Genomic DNA, 12,543 nt, shown 5'->3' with positions numbered 1-12,543 from the left:
TGATCACTGACGTTATAAATAAGAGTGTGAATTGTTAAATCAACAACAGGAGTCACTGTGCACTTGCTCCCCATGTAGGACCTCTGTCCTTAATGTGTTGTACTATGAGAATTAACAGTAAAACTAATCTTCAAACAGTTCTTTATACTTTGTGTATCTGTGTGGGTGCAAACTGTTGAAATTTTTACTTAGTATAGAATTAATCTTCTGTATATAAAGCTAATTATAAATGAATCTTAATGAAGAATGGGATGAGAGAGGGAGTAGGATGTGGGATGGTTTGGGGGTGAGAGGGGAGGTATGGGTGGAAGAACTGCTATAATCCAAAAGTTGTACTTATGAAATTTATATTTATTAAATAAAAGCTTTCTTAAAAAATGTCACTAAGTTGAGACTCAGATGTTGATGTATCATTTGGCTACATATCTGACGTACACAAGGTCTAAGCTGGGAAAGCCCATGGATTGAGCTGAGTCAGGTGTCCTGAAGTGGCAGACATAAGTAATAGAGTATGAGTTCCAAGATTTGGATGTCTTGTACCCTAAAGGTTTATTTGCTGGAACTTGTCCTCAAGGTAATGATATTTAGAAGAGGTGGGACACTTTTAAGAGGTGGCTCCCACTGGAAGTGAGTCAGTCACGGGACATCACCATTATGAGTGGATTTATGTCTTTCTTGGGAGACGGAGTTCTTAGAATGGATTGGGTCCTGTGGAAGTAAGCTAGTTCTCACCGGATGGATTAATCACCCGAGAGTGGCTTGTTATAAAGTAGGTCAACCATCTCTCTGTCTCTGTCTTGCACATGTGCTACCTCCACACATGCCCACTTCCACTTTTCAGTTCTTCACCATGGGATGACACAGCACAAGGCCCTCATCAGAAGCTTCCTCGACATGGCAGCCTGATCATGTGTAGAGTCATGAGCCAAAATAAACACTTTTTATTAAAAAAAGTGACATACTTCTATTACAAAAAATCAAGGAGGCAAGAAAATACACAAAGAAAAAAAAAATCCTTCCAAAATTTTAACACCCCAAGATAATCATTATTAGCATTATATTTAACTTTGTTATTCTTTTAAATTTTTACTCATTAACATTGTATTTGAGAGGCACAGACAGAGACAGAGTTCTCACTTCTGGTAGTTCACTCTACAAAGGTCCACAAACAACCAGGAACATCCAAGAATCTGGAACTCAGTCTGGGTCTCCCATTTGGTTGGCAAGGACTCAACTACTTGAGCCATCACCTGCTGCCTCCAGGGTGTGTATTAGCAAGAGGCTGGATTAGAGCACGGAACTGGGACTCGAACTCAGGCTCTCAGATACAAGATAGGGGCATCCTAAGCAGCGTCTTTCACCGTAGGCCAAATGCCTAACCCGCCTTTAATATTCTTTCTACATATGCACTTTACAAGGTTATCAGGTCGCATATTCAGTTCTGAGTGTTGTTAAGCAAGTAAGCTGTAGAAGAGAAGGTGAACGACAGCATTTATGTTGCATACGAGAGCGCTAAAAAAAAAAGGTTGTGAAAGTGGAACTAAAAGATGTTTATTTTGGTACCAAAAACTTTTGAAACCCATGCACAGTTTTTTCATATTATGCATTTTCCATAAAATTTTTGGGAGAAGCTTTTATCAGAATAACTTCCACCACTCTATAGACACAGGGAAAGAATATGTGGCCTGAATGTGGTGGGTCTCACTGGAAAAGCAAGAATATGAAATAAAGATAACACAATGTATCACATGGAAAAAAATTTTTTTTGGGAGACCCTTTGTGTGTGTGTGTGTGTAGCATACATTAGTACTCTTGTGTTGGGGAAATTTGTCAAATTACAGATAGAGATTTTATCCAGAAATGAAATACAGAACACTGACTAAGTAAATTGTATATTCTACATTCTTTGAATTTTGGGAGGAAACGATGGGTTTCCTTTGTAATCTGAATAAATATGGATAAATAGCAATTACGTTCAGCATCAACTCCTCTCTCCTTGTTTACTATCATGTATACAGATGAAGATTGCTATTTCCTCCCCCGACACATCTGTGCAAGCCAGTGGCCATTGTGTCGCCATGAGCTGACAGTAAAGAAAACAGCTACAGCCAGCCAGCCCAGCACCAGCTCCATCTCTCAGCTCTGCTCAGCGTTGGGTGCTTCCAAAGAGTCTAGCAAAAAGCTCACATATACAGCAGTCAGTGCCCCCCAGCGCGCCTTAGCCAGTGTGTGGGGCGTTTGAGGAGATACATCCAGCAGGGCCTGATTAGAAAGACATGTGTGGTTGATGAAGGCAGAGGAGGAGGAGTCAGCATGGCTCCTCTCCTGCCAGGGAGGCAGCAGCAGAAGAGGCAGCTGGGAGGAGACCTGCTCTGTCCTGGGGAGAGCCCCGTGCCTGGTGCCGCTGGCGCTGGGCCTATAGGCTCTGCTGCAGGATGGCCTCACATCCACCTGTTCTCAGGCCTTGATGGATCAGTTTTTACAAATGTTTATTTATTTATATCTACTTGGAACACAGTGACAGAGACACAGGCAGGGAAGAGGGGAGAGAGAGGTTCTTCCATCACTGGTTCACTCCCCAAATACCCACAAATGCTAGGAGCCAGGAACTCCATCCTGGTCTCCCAAGTGGGTGGCACGGACCCAAGCACTTGGGCCATCATCTGTTGCCTCCCAGGCGCATTAGCAGGGAACTGGATTGGAAGTGGAGCAGGTGGAATTTAAAGTGGCATCTGATATGGGATGTGAGCCTGACCGGCTGCACCACAGTGCCTGGCCCATGACATCAGCTGTCCTGCGTGTCCTGCTGCTCCCTCTCTCCTGGTTTACCCCCAGCATCACACACATAGCTTTAAGTGGCTCTCAACCCTCTGATTATTTGCCCTGTTTCCCTCCTTCCTTGCAAAGCCAAGGAGCTGACCACACTCACTGCCTCAACTGTCTCACTTCCTTTTCTGCTCAAGTTCCTTTGCCAACAGAGACTCACCTGGCTGGCTCTGGGGCCCACAGTCACGTACAAATCTGGAGCGAATATAACTGAAGCGTGGCTGGCCTCATGGAGACTTGGAGCGGGGACTGCAAGCAGCTCACGATCAGATGACCCTCCCTCTTTCCCCACTTCTCTCTCACCTTCTCTGCCCTTCTCCCCTCTCTCCACTCACCCACTGAGCACCATCCCATAACGGCCGCTCCAACTCCGGTCAGCCTCCGGATGTTGAGTCCAGCTCCCAGTGTCGACAGACAAGTGCCCAAGAGAGATAGAACCTAATTAGCCCAGTAATTTCTTCAAGCGAGATGATGAGTCACGGGTCGCTGGCCTCAGACCACACGATGTGGCTATTCAGGGCCACGAGGGCGGACACAGGGAGGCCTCCTCTACAAGGGCTGTGGAGCAGGGAGAACAGCATCTTTTGTGCCTCCGTTCACTCCTCAGCCCAAGGCAACTGGCTCGTGTGCTTGGCAGCCCGGAAGCTGCTCTCGCCCAGTCGTAAACAGCATCTTTGTTGTTGGCTCCGCTGGGTGGCATTCATTTCTTTCTGTGTATGACTGGTCAGTGGCATTTGGAGCTGTTGTCCCTTTCCCCACTCCTTTTCCTCTAATGTCCATGAAATTTACATTCCTGAGTTTTCCTCTTTCTTTCTTTTTTTTTTGCCTCTTTCTTTCTTTTCTTTTTTTTTTAAGTCTTTCTTATGGGTTCGTTTTTCTCTGACTCTCCTTTCTGACTTTCTTCTGGGTCCAGATAATCCTTCCTCTCTACAGTCCTTTATTTTTTTTAAAGATTTATTTATTTATTTGAGAGGTAGAGTTATATATATATATATACATATATATATATATATATAGAGAGAGAGAGAGAGAGAGAGACAGAGAGACAGAGACAGAGACAGAGAGAGAGGTCTTCCATCTGCTGGTTCACTCCCCAAATGGCCGTAACGACCAGAACTGGGCAGATCCGAAGCCAGGGGCCGGGAGTTTCTTCCAGGTTTCCCATGTGGATGCAGAGGCCCATTCTGCTGCTTTGCAGGCTGTGGCAGGGAGCTGGATCGGAAGTGGAGCAGCCAGGATTTGAACTGGCGCCCACATGGAATGGTGGCAATACAGGCGGAGGCTTAACCTTCTACATCACAGTGCTGGCCCCCGTAGTCCTTTGTTCTTTCCCGTCCCTCTCCAGGTAAGCTTGTTCTCCCACAAAGTCTGTCACCTGCTCTATATACTGGTCCTCCCTTATCTATAGCGGGTACATTCTGAAACACTTGACACCATTTATATTGCTTTTTCTCTTACACATGCATATTTGTGACAAAATTCCATTTATAAATTAGTTCTTCCTTCCCAATTTGTATCCCTCTAATTTCTCTGTCTTGCCTAATAAATTAGGCATAGTAGAGATTAATGATAATGAATAACAAAACAGAATGATTATAGCAATATCTTTAACAAAATTTCCAGCATCATCACTCTAGTGTTTGTGTGTGTGTGTGTGTGTTTATTTGAAAGGCAGACAGAAAGATAAAGATCTTCCATCTACTGACTGGCTCCCCACATGGCCACAACAGCCAGGCTGAAATCAGGACCCTGGGATTCTGTCTTGTGGCTGGAAGGAGTCCTAAAACTCGCACCATCTTGCACAGCTTTTGAGCTGGGACTTGAATTGGAGCTCCAATATGGGATGCTAGCTTTGCCCCAACACTGACCACTGTCCTTACCTCTTTATTAAAATACAAGAAAATGCAAGGAAGTTTAAAAAAGAAACACAAAACTTTAGAAGTAATTTCATTTGTCCCGTTTCCTGTCTCCTTCTTTGGTAACAGGAACCTCAATTTTAGGGGCCAGTGTCGTAGCACAGTGGGTTAAACTGCTGCTTGTGACACTAGCATCCTACATCAGAGTGCTGGTTCGAGTCCTGACTTCTCCACCTCTGATCCAGCTCCCTGCTAATGCACCTGGGAAGGCAGTGAATGTTGAACCAAGTGCTTGAGCCCCAGTTCCCATGTGGGAGACTGGGTTGGAGTTCCCGGCTCCTGGCTGCAGCCTGGCCCAGCCCCAGCTGTTGCAGCCATTTGGGGAGTGAACCAGCAGGTGGAATATCTGTTTGTCTCTGTCTCTCTCTCCCTCTGTCATTCTGCTTTTCAAACACATAAATAATAAATCATAAAAAGAGCAAACAGAAACAACACCTCAGTTTTACCCAGGTTGTTAGCACCCAGAATAAAAACTGTATTTCCTGCCTTCCTTGGATGCAGTCGTGGCTGTGGAATATAAGTGGATGTAGTACGAGCTGCTTCTGAGATGTGTCCTCAGAGGGAAAGGGTGAGAGGGTATTTGGTTCAGCGGTTAAGACACCACTTGGGACACGTGCATCCCATGTTGGCGTGCCTGAGTTCAAATCCTCGCTCTGCTTCTGATGCAGGTTTCTGCTGGGTCCCACTCTGGGTGATGGCTCCGGTGGCTGAGTCCCTGCCACCCACACGGGAGACCAGGATGGAGTTCCAGGCTCCTTTCTTTGGCCTGACCCAGCCCAGCCCCAGTTGTTGAGAGCATTTGGGGGAATTGCCAGCAGATGGGCGATCTCTGTCTCTGTGCCTTCCAATAATAATACTATTAAAAACATAAAGAGACAGTAGGGAGTGGGGCAGCCCCACGCCAGTCAGAAGTGCTAGGGGTTGGCCTGCCAGTCCGTGGACAGCTACGGGGCCATGAATATCTCGCCCAAGAAGAGTTGGCACGTGCAGAACAAGAGCAGTGCCACCTGGGAGCTGTGTGATGAGGCCCAGGCTGGGGAGGAGGAGAAGGAGCCTGTGTGGAGGGCACTGTGGCCTCAGCAAGAGGCCCACACAGCATTGCTGCAGGAGCAAGCCAGGCACCGGGCTCGCTCACTGCCCGATCCTGGAGCAGTGGAGGTGCTGGCTCCATGGACCTGCTCTGGAACTGCTGAAGGAAGGGAAGAGGGCAGCCAGAGCAGCAAAGAGTACAAGGAAGAAAAGTGACAGGAGAATTCGAGGCGCGAGGAGCACTGGGCATCCTGACGTGTGCGGGCCAGAGTGCAGGAGAGGCCCAGACTCTACCCCACCGGGGGCCCAGATGAGAAGATGCCCAAGCATCTGGGGAAGAGAAGGCCCCGTGGTGACCGAGGTGGTTATGGCAGAATGGAGAAGTGCCCGAGAGGGGCCGGTGCTGTGGGCGGCAGGTTAAACCGCCCCCGGCAAACCTGCATCCCATATGGGCGCTGGTTCAAGTCCCGGCCGCTCCTTTTTCAATCCAGCTCTCTGCGAATGCACCTGGAAAATGGCCCAGGTGCTTGGGGGTCTCCGCACCCACATGGGACACCCATGTGCAGCTCCTGTCTTTGGCCTGGCCCAGCCCTGGCCATTGTAGCCATTTGGGGCGTGATGTATGGAAGACCTCTCTCTGCCTCTGTCTCTCTCTCTCTAAGTCTGCCTTTCAAATAAATAAAATAATTTTTTAAGAAAGGGTCAGAGAGGGCCGGCGCCCCGGCTCAATAGGCTAATCCTCTGCCTAGCGGCACCGGCACACCAGGTTCTAGTCCCGGTCGGGGCACCGGATTCTGTCCCGGTTGCCCCTCTTCCAGGCCAGCTCTCTGCTGTGGCCCGGGAGTGTAGTGGAGGATGGCCCAAGTGCTTGGGCCCTGCACCCCATGGGAGACCAGGAGAAGCACCTGGCTCCTGGCTTCGGATCAGCGCGATGCACTGGCCGCAGCGTGCCAGTCGCGGCGGCCATTGGAGGGTGAACCAACGGCAAAGGAAGACCTTTGTCTCTCTCTCACTGTCCACTCTGCCTGTCCAAAAAAAAAAAAGGGTCAGAGAAACAGTGGCCACCAGAAGCCCACCCACCTTTGGACCACTTTCGAGCTGAATGTCTTTGGTGGGAAGCAGATGAGAGGGCTTGGGCAGAGGCCCTGCTGGCCCACGTCCACAGCCAGCCGCCCATCAGGTCAGTGGAGAGAGAAAGAGATGGATACACCAGAGCTCGCAGTTCCACCCCAGCCGGCTGGACCCCCACCTCGCTCATTGACTCCTGAGGGGTACAGAGGGGGCTGCTGCTCCTTCCAGTCATCCTACAGACTTATTTACTCATAAACATTTTCTACAGTGCGAATTAATTAAAGAGGGGGCGAGGCTGCGCCCCATCTCTCCTTCCCATCCTGATGCTTATTGGATAGGAAGACGGGAGAGGTATCCTGGACCGTGAGGGTGAAGGCCACCCTCTGAGGTTGGTGGGAGGAAGCCAGGAGCAGCCTAGGACCCACGGCGTCTGTGTCCCGTGGAACTTTCCTACTTCAGTTAACGTTCGTTAGACAAAGAGCCTCGAGCTGTCAGGGTGTGTCAGGAACTGTGCGGGTGGGGAGGGTGGGGGCACACACTACACAGGGTTTGGTCTCGTTCTAATTAGCACAAGACGTTGCCCTTCCCCTGTGGCTGGCAGTGACTTGCTCGACCTATGATGTCACCATGTTATTATTAGATTGTGCTCATGTGGGAAACCTCTGAGGATCCATGGGTCTGTGTTCTAGTCGTAAATTTCTCACTTCCTTTTTTTCTTAGCACTTTTACTGTTGGCGAATACTGTATCAAAAATTTCCCCTTTTCATTGTATTTCTCCTTTCTGTAGAGTTGAATAATAAGGATGCCACATTTCACAATCTTTCATGAAATCTTCTGCCACCTACTCAGAAACATGACTCCTCGGAGACTTTAAGCAGCACATTCGTATATACAATTATTGTGTCAATTAAAAAAATACAATAAAAAATAAAAGTAAATACCGGCTGGCGCCGTGGCTCACCAGGCTAATCCTCTGCCTGCGGCGCCGGCACCCCGGGGTTCTAGTCCCGGTCGGGGCGCCGGATTCTGTCCTGGTTGCTCCTCTTCCAGTCCAGCTCTCTGCTGTGGCCTGGGGATGGCAGTGGAGGATGGCCCAGGTCCTTGGGCCCTGCACCCGCATAGGAGACCAGGAGGAAGCACCTGGCTCCTGGCTTCAGATCAGTGTAGCGCGCCGGCCGCAACACACTGGCTGTAGCAGCCACTTGGGGGGTGAACCAATGGAAAAAGGAAGACCTCTCTCCCCCACCCCCCATTGTCTAACTCTGCCTGGCCAAAAAAAAAAAAAAAAAAAAAAAAGAATACTGTGCGATGCAATGAAAAAAAAATTTAAAGCACTAGAATAACTTTTCTAAATCTCTACTTGACACCCCGAGCCCATGATGTGGCATTAATTAGCTTGTGGCTCAAGCAATCGGGAAGCAGGGCAGAGGTGTGGCCATCGCTTAAGTGAATGCGGCATTGGGTAAAAGAAGAAATGATGTTGTGTCGAGGTTACCAGGATGCCTGGGTTCAGTGCGGGTCTTCCCGCAGATGAACTGTGTCTCATTGGGTAAACCCCTTACATTCCCAAGACCTTAGTCCTCCTGTAAAACAATGTTGTTAGGCTAACTGAAAGTCCCTTTTAATCCTGGAGAACTATGCCTTTTTTGATTCTAGAGATAACCAGAAGGAAGAGAGAAGTCAAGCAACTGAGACAAACAGGAAGCTGGAGAAAGACTAAAGAATATGGAGGAAGGATGGGCGCCTTGGCACAGCAGGTGGAACCACCACTTGGGATGCCTGCATCCCATATAGGAGTTTTGGTTTAAATCCTGGCTGCTCTGCTTCCAATCCACCTTCCTGCTAATGTGCCTAGGAGGCAGCAAGTGATGGTCTAAGTACTTGGTTTTGTGCCATCCACATGGGAGACCCAGATGGAGTTCCTGGCTTTGGCCTGTCCCAGCCCCAGCTTTTGCGGCCATTTGGGGAAGTGGACCAGCAGATGGAAGCGCCCTCTCTCTCTCTCTGTATCTCCCTTTCTCTATCACTCGCCTTTCAAATAAATAAATAAATAAATAAATATGTGTGCCAGTGTTCCAAGTGGAGACTTTACCTGCTATGCCACAATGCCACCCCCTAAATAAATCTTTTTTTTTAGATTTATTTATTTATTTGAAAGTCAGAGTTACACACACATACATACACAGAGAGAGAGAGAGAGAGAGAGAGAGAGAGAGAGGTCTTCCATCAGATGCTTCACTCCCCAATTGGCCGTAACGGTTGATCTGAAGCCAGGAACCAGGAACTTCTTCCGGGTCTCCCATGCGGTGCAGGGGCCCAAGGACTTGGGCCATCTTCTACTACTTTCGCAGGCCACAGCAGAAAGCTGGATCAGAAGTGGAGCAGCCAGGACTTTGGCGCCCATATGGGATGCTGGCACTGAAGGTGGTGGCTTTACCTGCTACACCACAGCTCTGGCCCCCTAAATAAATCTTAAAAAAAAAAAAAAAAGAATATAGGGGAAATAGACATTTCCAAGGACAAAGAAGGCAATAAAAATAATTTAAAGCAACAGTAAGTGAGAAAGTAAAGTGAATCTAAGGAAAAAAGGAAAAATGAAAGATTAAAATGTTTTCTTAGAATTGGAAATATAGAGGCCCAAGTTGTAGCATAGTGGGTAAAGCCACCACCTGGAACGCCAGCATCCCATATGGAACGCCAGCATCCCATACGGACACTGGTTTAAGTCCCAGATGCTCCATTTCTGATCCAGCTCCCTGCTAATGTGCCTGGGAAAGCACCATAGGATGACCCAAGTATGTGGGCCCCTGTACCCACATGGGAGACCTGGAGGAAGATCCTGGCTCCTGGCTTTGGCGTAGCCCAGTCCCAGCCAATGCAGCCATCTGGGGAATGAGCCAGTAGATGGAAGATCTCTCTCTGTGTAACTGCCTTTTTTCAAATAAATAAAATCTTTTTTTTTAAATTTCCTTCCAGAAATTTTAAAAAGATTTATTTACTTATTTGAAAGGCAGAGTTACAGAGGCAGAGGCAGAGAGAGTCAAAGAGGTCTTCCATTGCTGGTTCCCTCCCCAGGTGGTCACAACAGCAGGAGCTGGGCTGATCCAAAGCCAGGAGCTAGGAACTTCTTCCTGGTCGCCCACGCGGGTGCAGGAGCCCAAGGACTTGGGCCATAGCAGAGAGCTGGATCAGAAGTCGAACACTCTAGACTTGAACCGGCGCCCATATGGGCACCTGCTATGCCACAGTGCTGGTCCCAATAAACAAATCTTAAAAAATAAAAAGAATGTTGGGGGCCAGCACTGTGGTGTAGAAGGTAAAACTACTGCCTGTGGCTCCGGTATCCCACATGGGTGCTGGTTTGAGTCCCAGCTGCTCCACTTCCAATCCGGCTCTCTGCTATAGCCTGGGAAAGCAGTGGAAGATGGCCCAAGTGCTTGGGCCCCTGCACCCATATGGGAGACCTGGAGGAAGCTCCTGGCTCCTGGCTTCGGATCTGCCCACCTCTGGCCGTTGTGGCCAGTTGGGAAGTGAGTCAGTGGATGGAAGCCCTCTCTTTCTCTCTGCCTCTCCTTCTCTCTGTGTGTAATTCTGACTTTCAAATAAATAAATAAAAAATCTTTAAAAAAAAAAAAAAAAAGAAAGAATGAAAGAATGCTGTGGGGTAGAAGGGGGCAATGTGGTCTCACCCAGGAAGCAATCATTGAATTTTGTTGGTTTTCGTTCAGACCCAGAAGGAATGCTTGCATGTCACAATTTTATCCAATCTCCAAACAATGCCTGGTACAGAACAGGAGAATAAGGCTTAGCTCCCAGCCACCCGACCCACATGACAATGGGTCCCTGTTGGAGGCTGTTGTATGAGTGACTTGTTATGATTCTGTTGCTTGGTCAAAAATTTGCTGAAGCACCAGAAGCAACGTGGCACAAACAGAAACAGTAGCCCCTGCACAAACCGCTGCTTGGTCCAGAGAGAAGGAAGGAAGCTTCTGTTCAGGGCCTGCGGCCATCCTGTGCTGTCAATCAGTCCTGGAGGTCTTGTTCTTGGGGTCACAGTCGGTTGCATCCCCCTGCAGCTTACCCTTCAACCTCTCAGGGCCTGCGGCCATCCTGTGCTGTCAATCAGTCCTGGAGGTCTTGCTCTTGGGGTCACAGTCGGTTGCATCCCCCTGCTCTTACCCTTCAACCTCTCAGGGCCTGTGAGACCTTGGCAAGTTCCTCCCGTGTCTACCTCTCATTTTCCACAGCCGTGGACAGCAACAATCAATCATATGCAACGTGCTAAGCAGGCTGATGGTGCCCACCGCGAAGTCTTAGCCAGCTCCCGCGAAGAAGGGCGGCGAGAAGAAGAAGGGCCGTTCTGCCATCAACGAGGTGGTGACCCGTGAGTACACCATCAACATCCACAAGCGCATCCATGGCGTGGGCTTCAAGAAGCGTGCCCCTCGGGCACTCAAAGAGATCCGGAAGTTTGCCATGAAGGAGATGGGGACTCCGGATGTGCGCATTGATACCAGGCTCAACAAACCCGTCTGGGCCAAAGGAATAAGCAATGTCCCATACCGCATCCGCGTGAGGTTGTCCAGAAAACGTAATGAGGATGAAGATTCCCCAAACAAGCTCTACACTTTGGTTACCTACGTACCTGTCACCACTTTCAAAAATCTACAGACAGTCAATGTGGACGAGAACTGATTAAAGTTGTAAAACTGCCAAAAAAAAAAAAAAGAGAGAGATGTTGCTGCTTCTTGTGATTCTGTCTCCCCTCTGTGGACTCCCCTCTCCTTTCCTTCTCAGGAGAAGCTGAATCGTTTAGAGCAGCTCATCCCATTTCAGAAGAAGTTTCCTCTGAAAGCCCTGTCAGTGGCTTCAGGGACTGGAAGGTGAACATTTTGTGATGGAAAAAGTCAATGAGGCTTTAAAAAAAAAAAAGGTTTATTTATTTATTTGAAAGGCAGAGTTACAGAGAGGCAGAGGCGGGGAGGGGGGAGCTTCCATCTGCTGGTTCACTCCCCAGATGGCCACAACAGCTGGGGTTGGGCCAGGCTGAAGCCAGGAGCCAGAAGCTTCTTCGGGGTCTCCCACACAGGTGCAGCAGCCCAAGGACTTGGGCCATCTTCCACTGCTTTCTCAGGCCATAGCAGAGAGCTGGATCGAAATTGGAGTAGCCGAGACTAGAACCAGTACCCATATGGGACGCCAGCACTGCAGGTGACAGCTTTATCCACTAAGCCACAGCTCTGACCCCTAGTCATCTTGATTTTTATTTATTCATTCCTATTTAAAGGCAGAGAGAGAGAAAGAGAGAGATCTAAATAGTTGCAGCAGCCATGTATAAGCCAGGCCAAACCCAGGAGTCAAGAACTCCATCCAAGTCACTGGGCCATCCTCTGCTGCTTTCCCAGGCACTAGCAGGAAGCTGGACTGAAAGTGGACCGGCCGTGACTCAAACTGGCACTCTGCTAGGGGATACCTGCACTGCAAGTGATGGCTTCTCTTGCTGTGCCACAATCTCAGCCCCTCAAAGAATTTCTGCATCGAAATTGATTTATCTGGGTGTTTTTTCTGGTTTGTTTGAGAGTGAGAGTAAGAGAGAGAGAGAGAGAGAGAGAGAGAAGGCTGCATGTGCTGGTTTGTTTCCCAAATGCCCACAACAGTCAGGGCTGGGTCAGGCCAAAGGCAGAAATTGAAAAGTCAATCC

The 12,543-nt window shown here is 48.7% G+C and overlaps 1 protein-coding gene across 1 annotated transcript; it reads left to right on the top strand.

Moving 5' to 3' along the window:
• The first annotated feature begins 5,696 nt into the window (after positions 1–5,696).
• On the top strand, positions 5,697–11,570 carry LOC133776340 (large ribosomal subunit protein eL31-like). Its single transcript, XM_062215188.1, has 2 exons — positions 5,697–5,798; positions 11,160–11,570. Exons 1-2 carry the CDS (start codon positions 5,697–5,699, stop codon positions 11,535–11,537), a joined length of 480 nt encoding a protein of 159 aa, XP_062071172.1. The 3' UTR covers positions 11,538–11,570.
• Positions 11,571–12,543: the final 973 nt, after the last annotated feature.

The sequence above is a fragment of the Lepus europaeus genome, chromosome 17 (assembly GCF_033115175.1).
Source record: "Lepus europaeus isolate LE1 chromosome 17, mLepTim1.pri, whole genome shotgun sequence".
In the NCBI taxonomy this organism is placed as follows: Eukaryota; Metazoa; Chordata; class Mammalia; order Lagomorpha; family Leporidae; genus Lepus; species Lepus europaeus.
Note: the sequence above shows the minus strand (reverse complement) of the source record. Positions and strands in the feature narration are given on the sequence as shown.

Excerpts from the sequence above, each read along its gene's own strand:
- LOC133776340 (XM_062215188.1), top strand. The coding sequence starts at position 5,697 with ATGAATATCTCGCCCAAGAAGAGTTGGCACGTGCAGAACAAGAGCAGT. Across the intron at positions 5,799-11,159 it reads GGGAGGAGGAGAAGGAGCCT|CCAGCTCCCGCGAAGAAGGG; the intron begins GTGTGGAGGGCA and ends GCGAAGTCTTAG.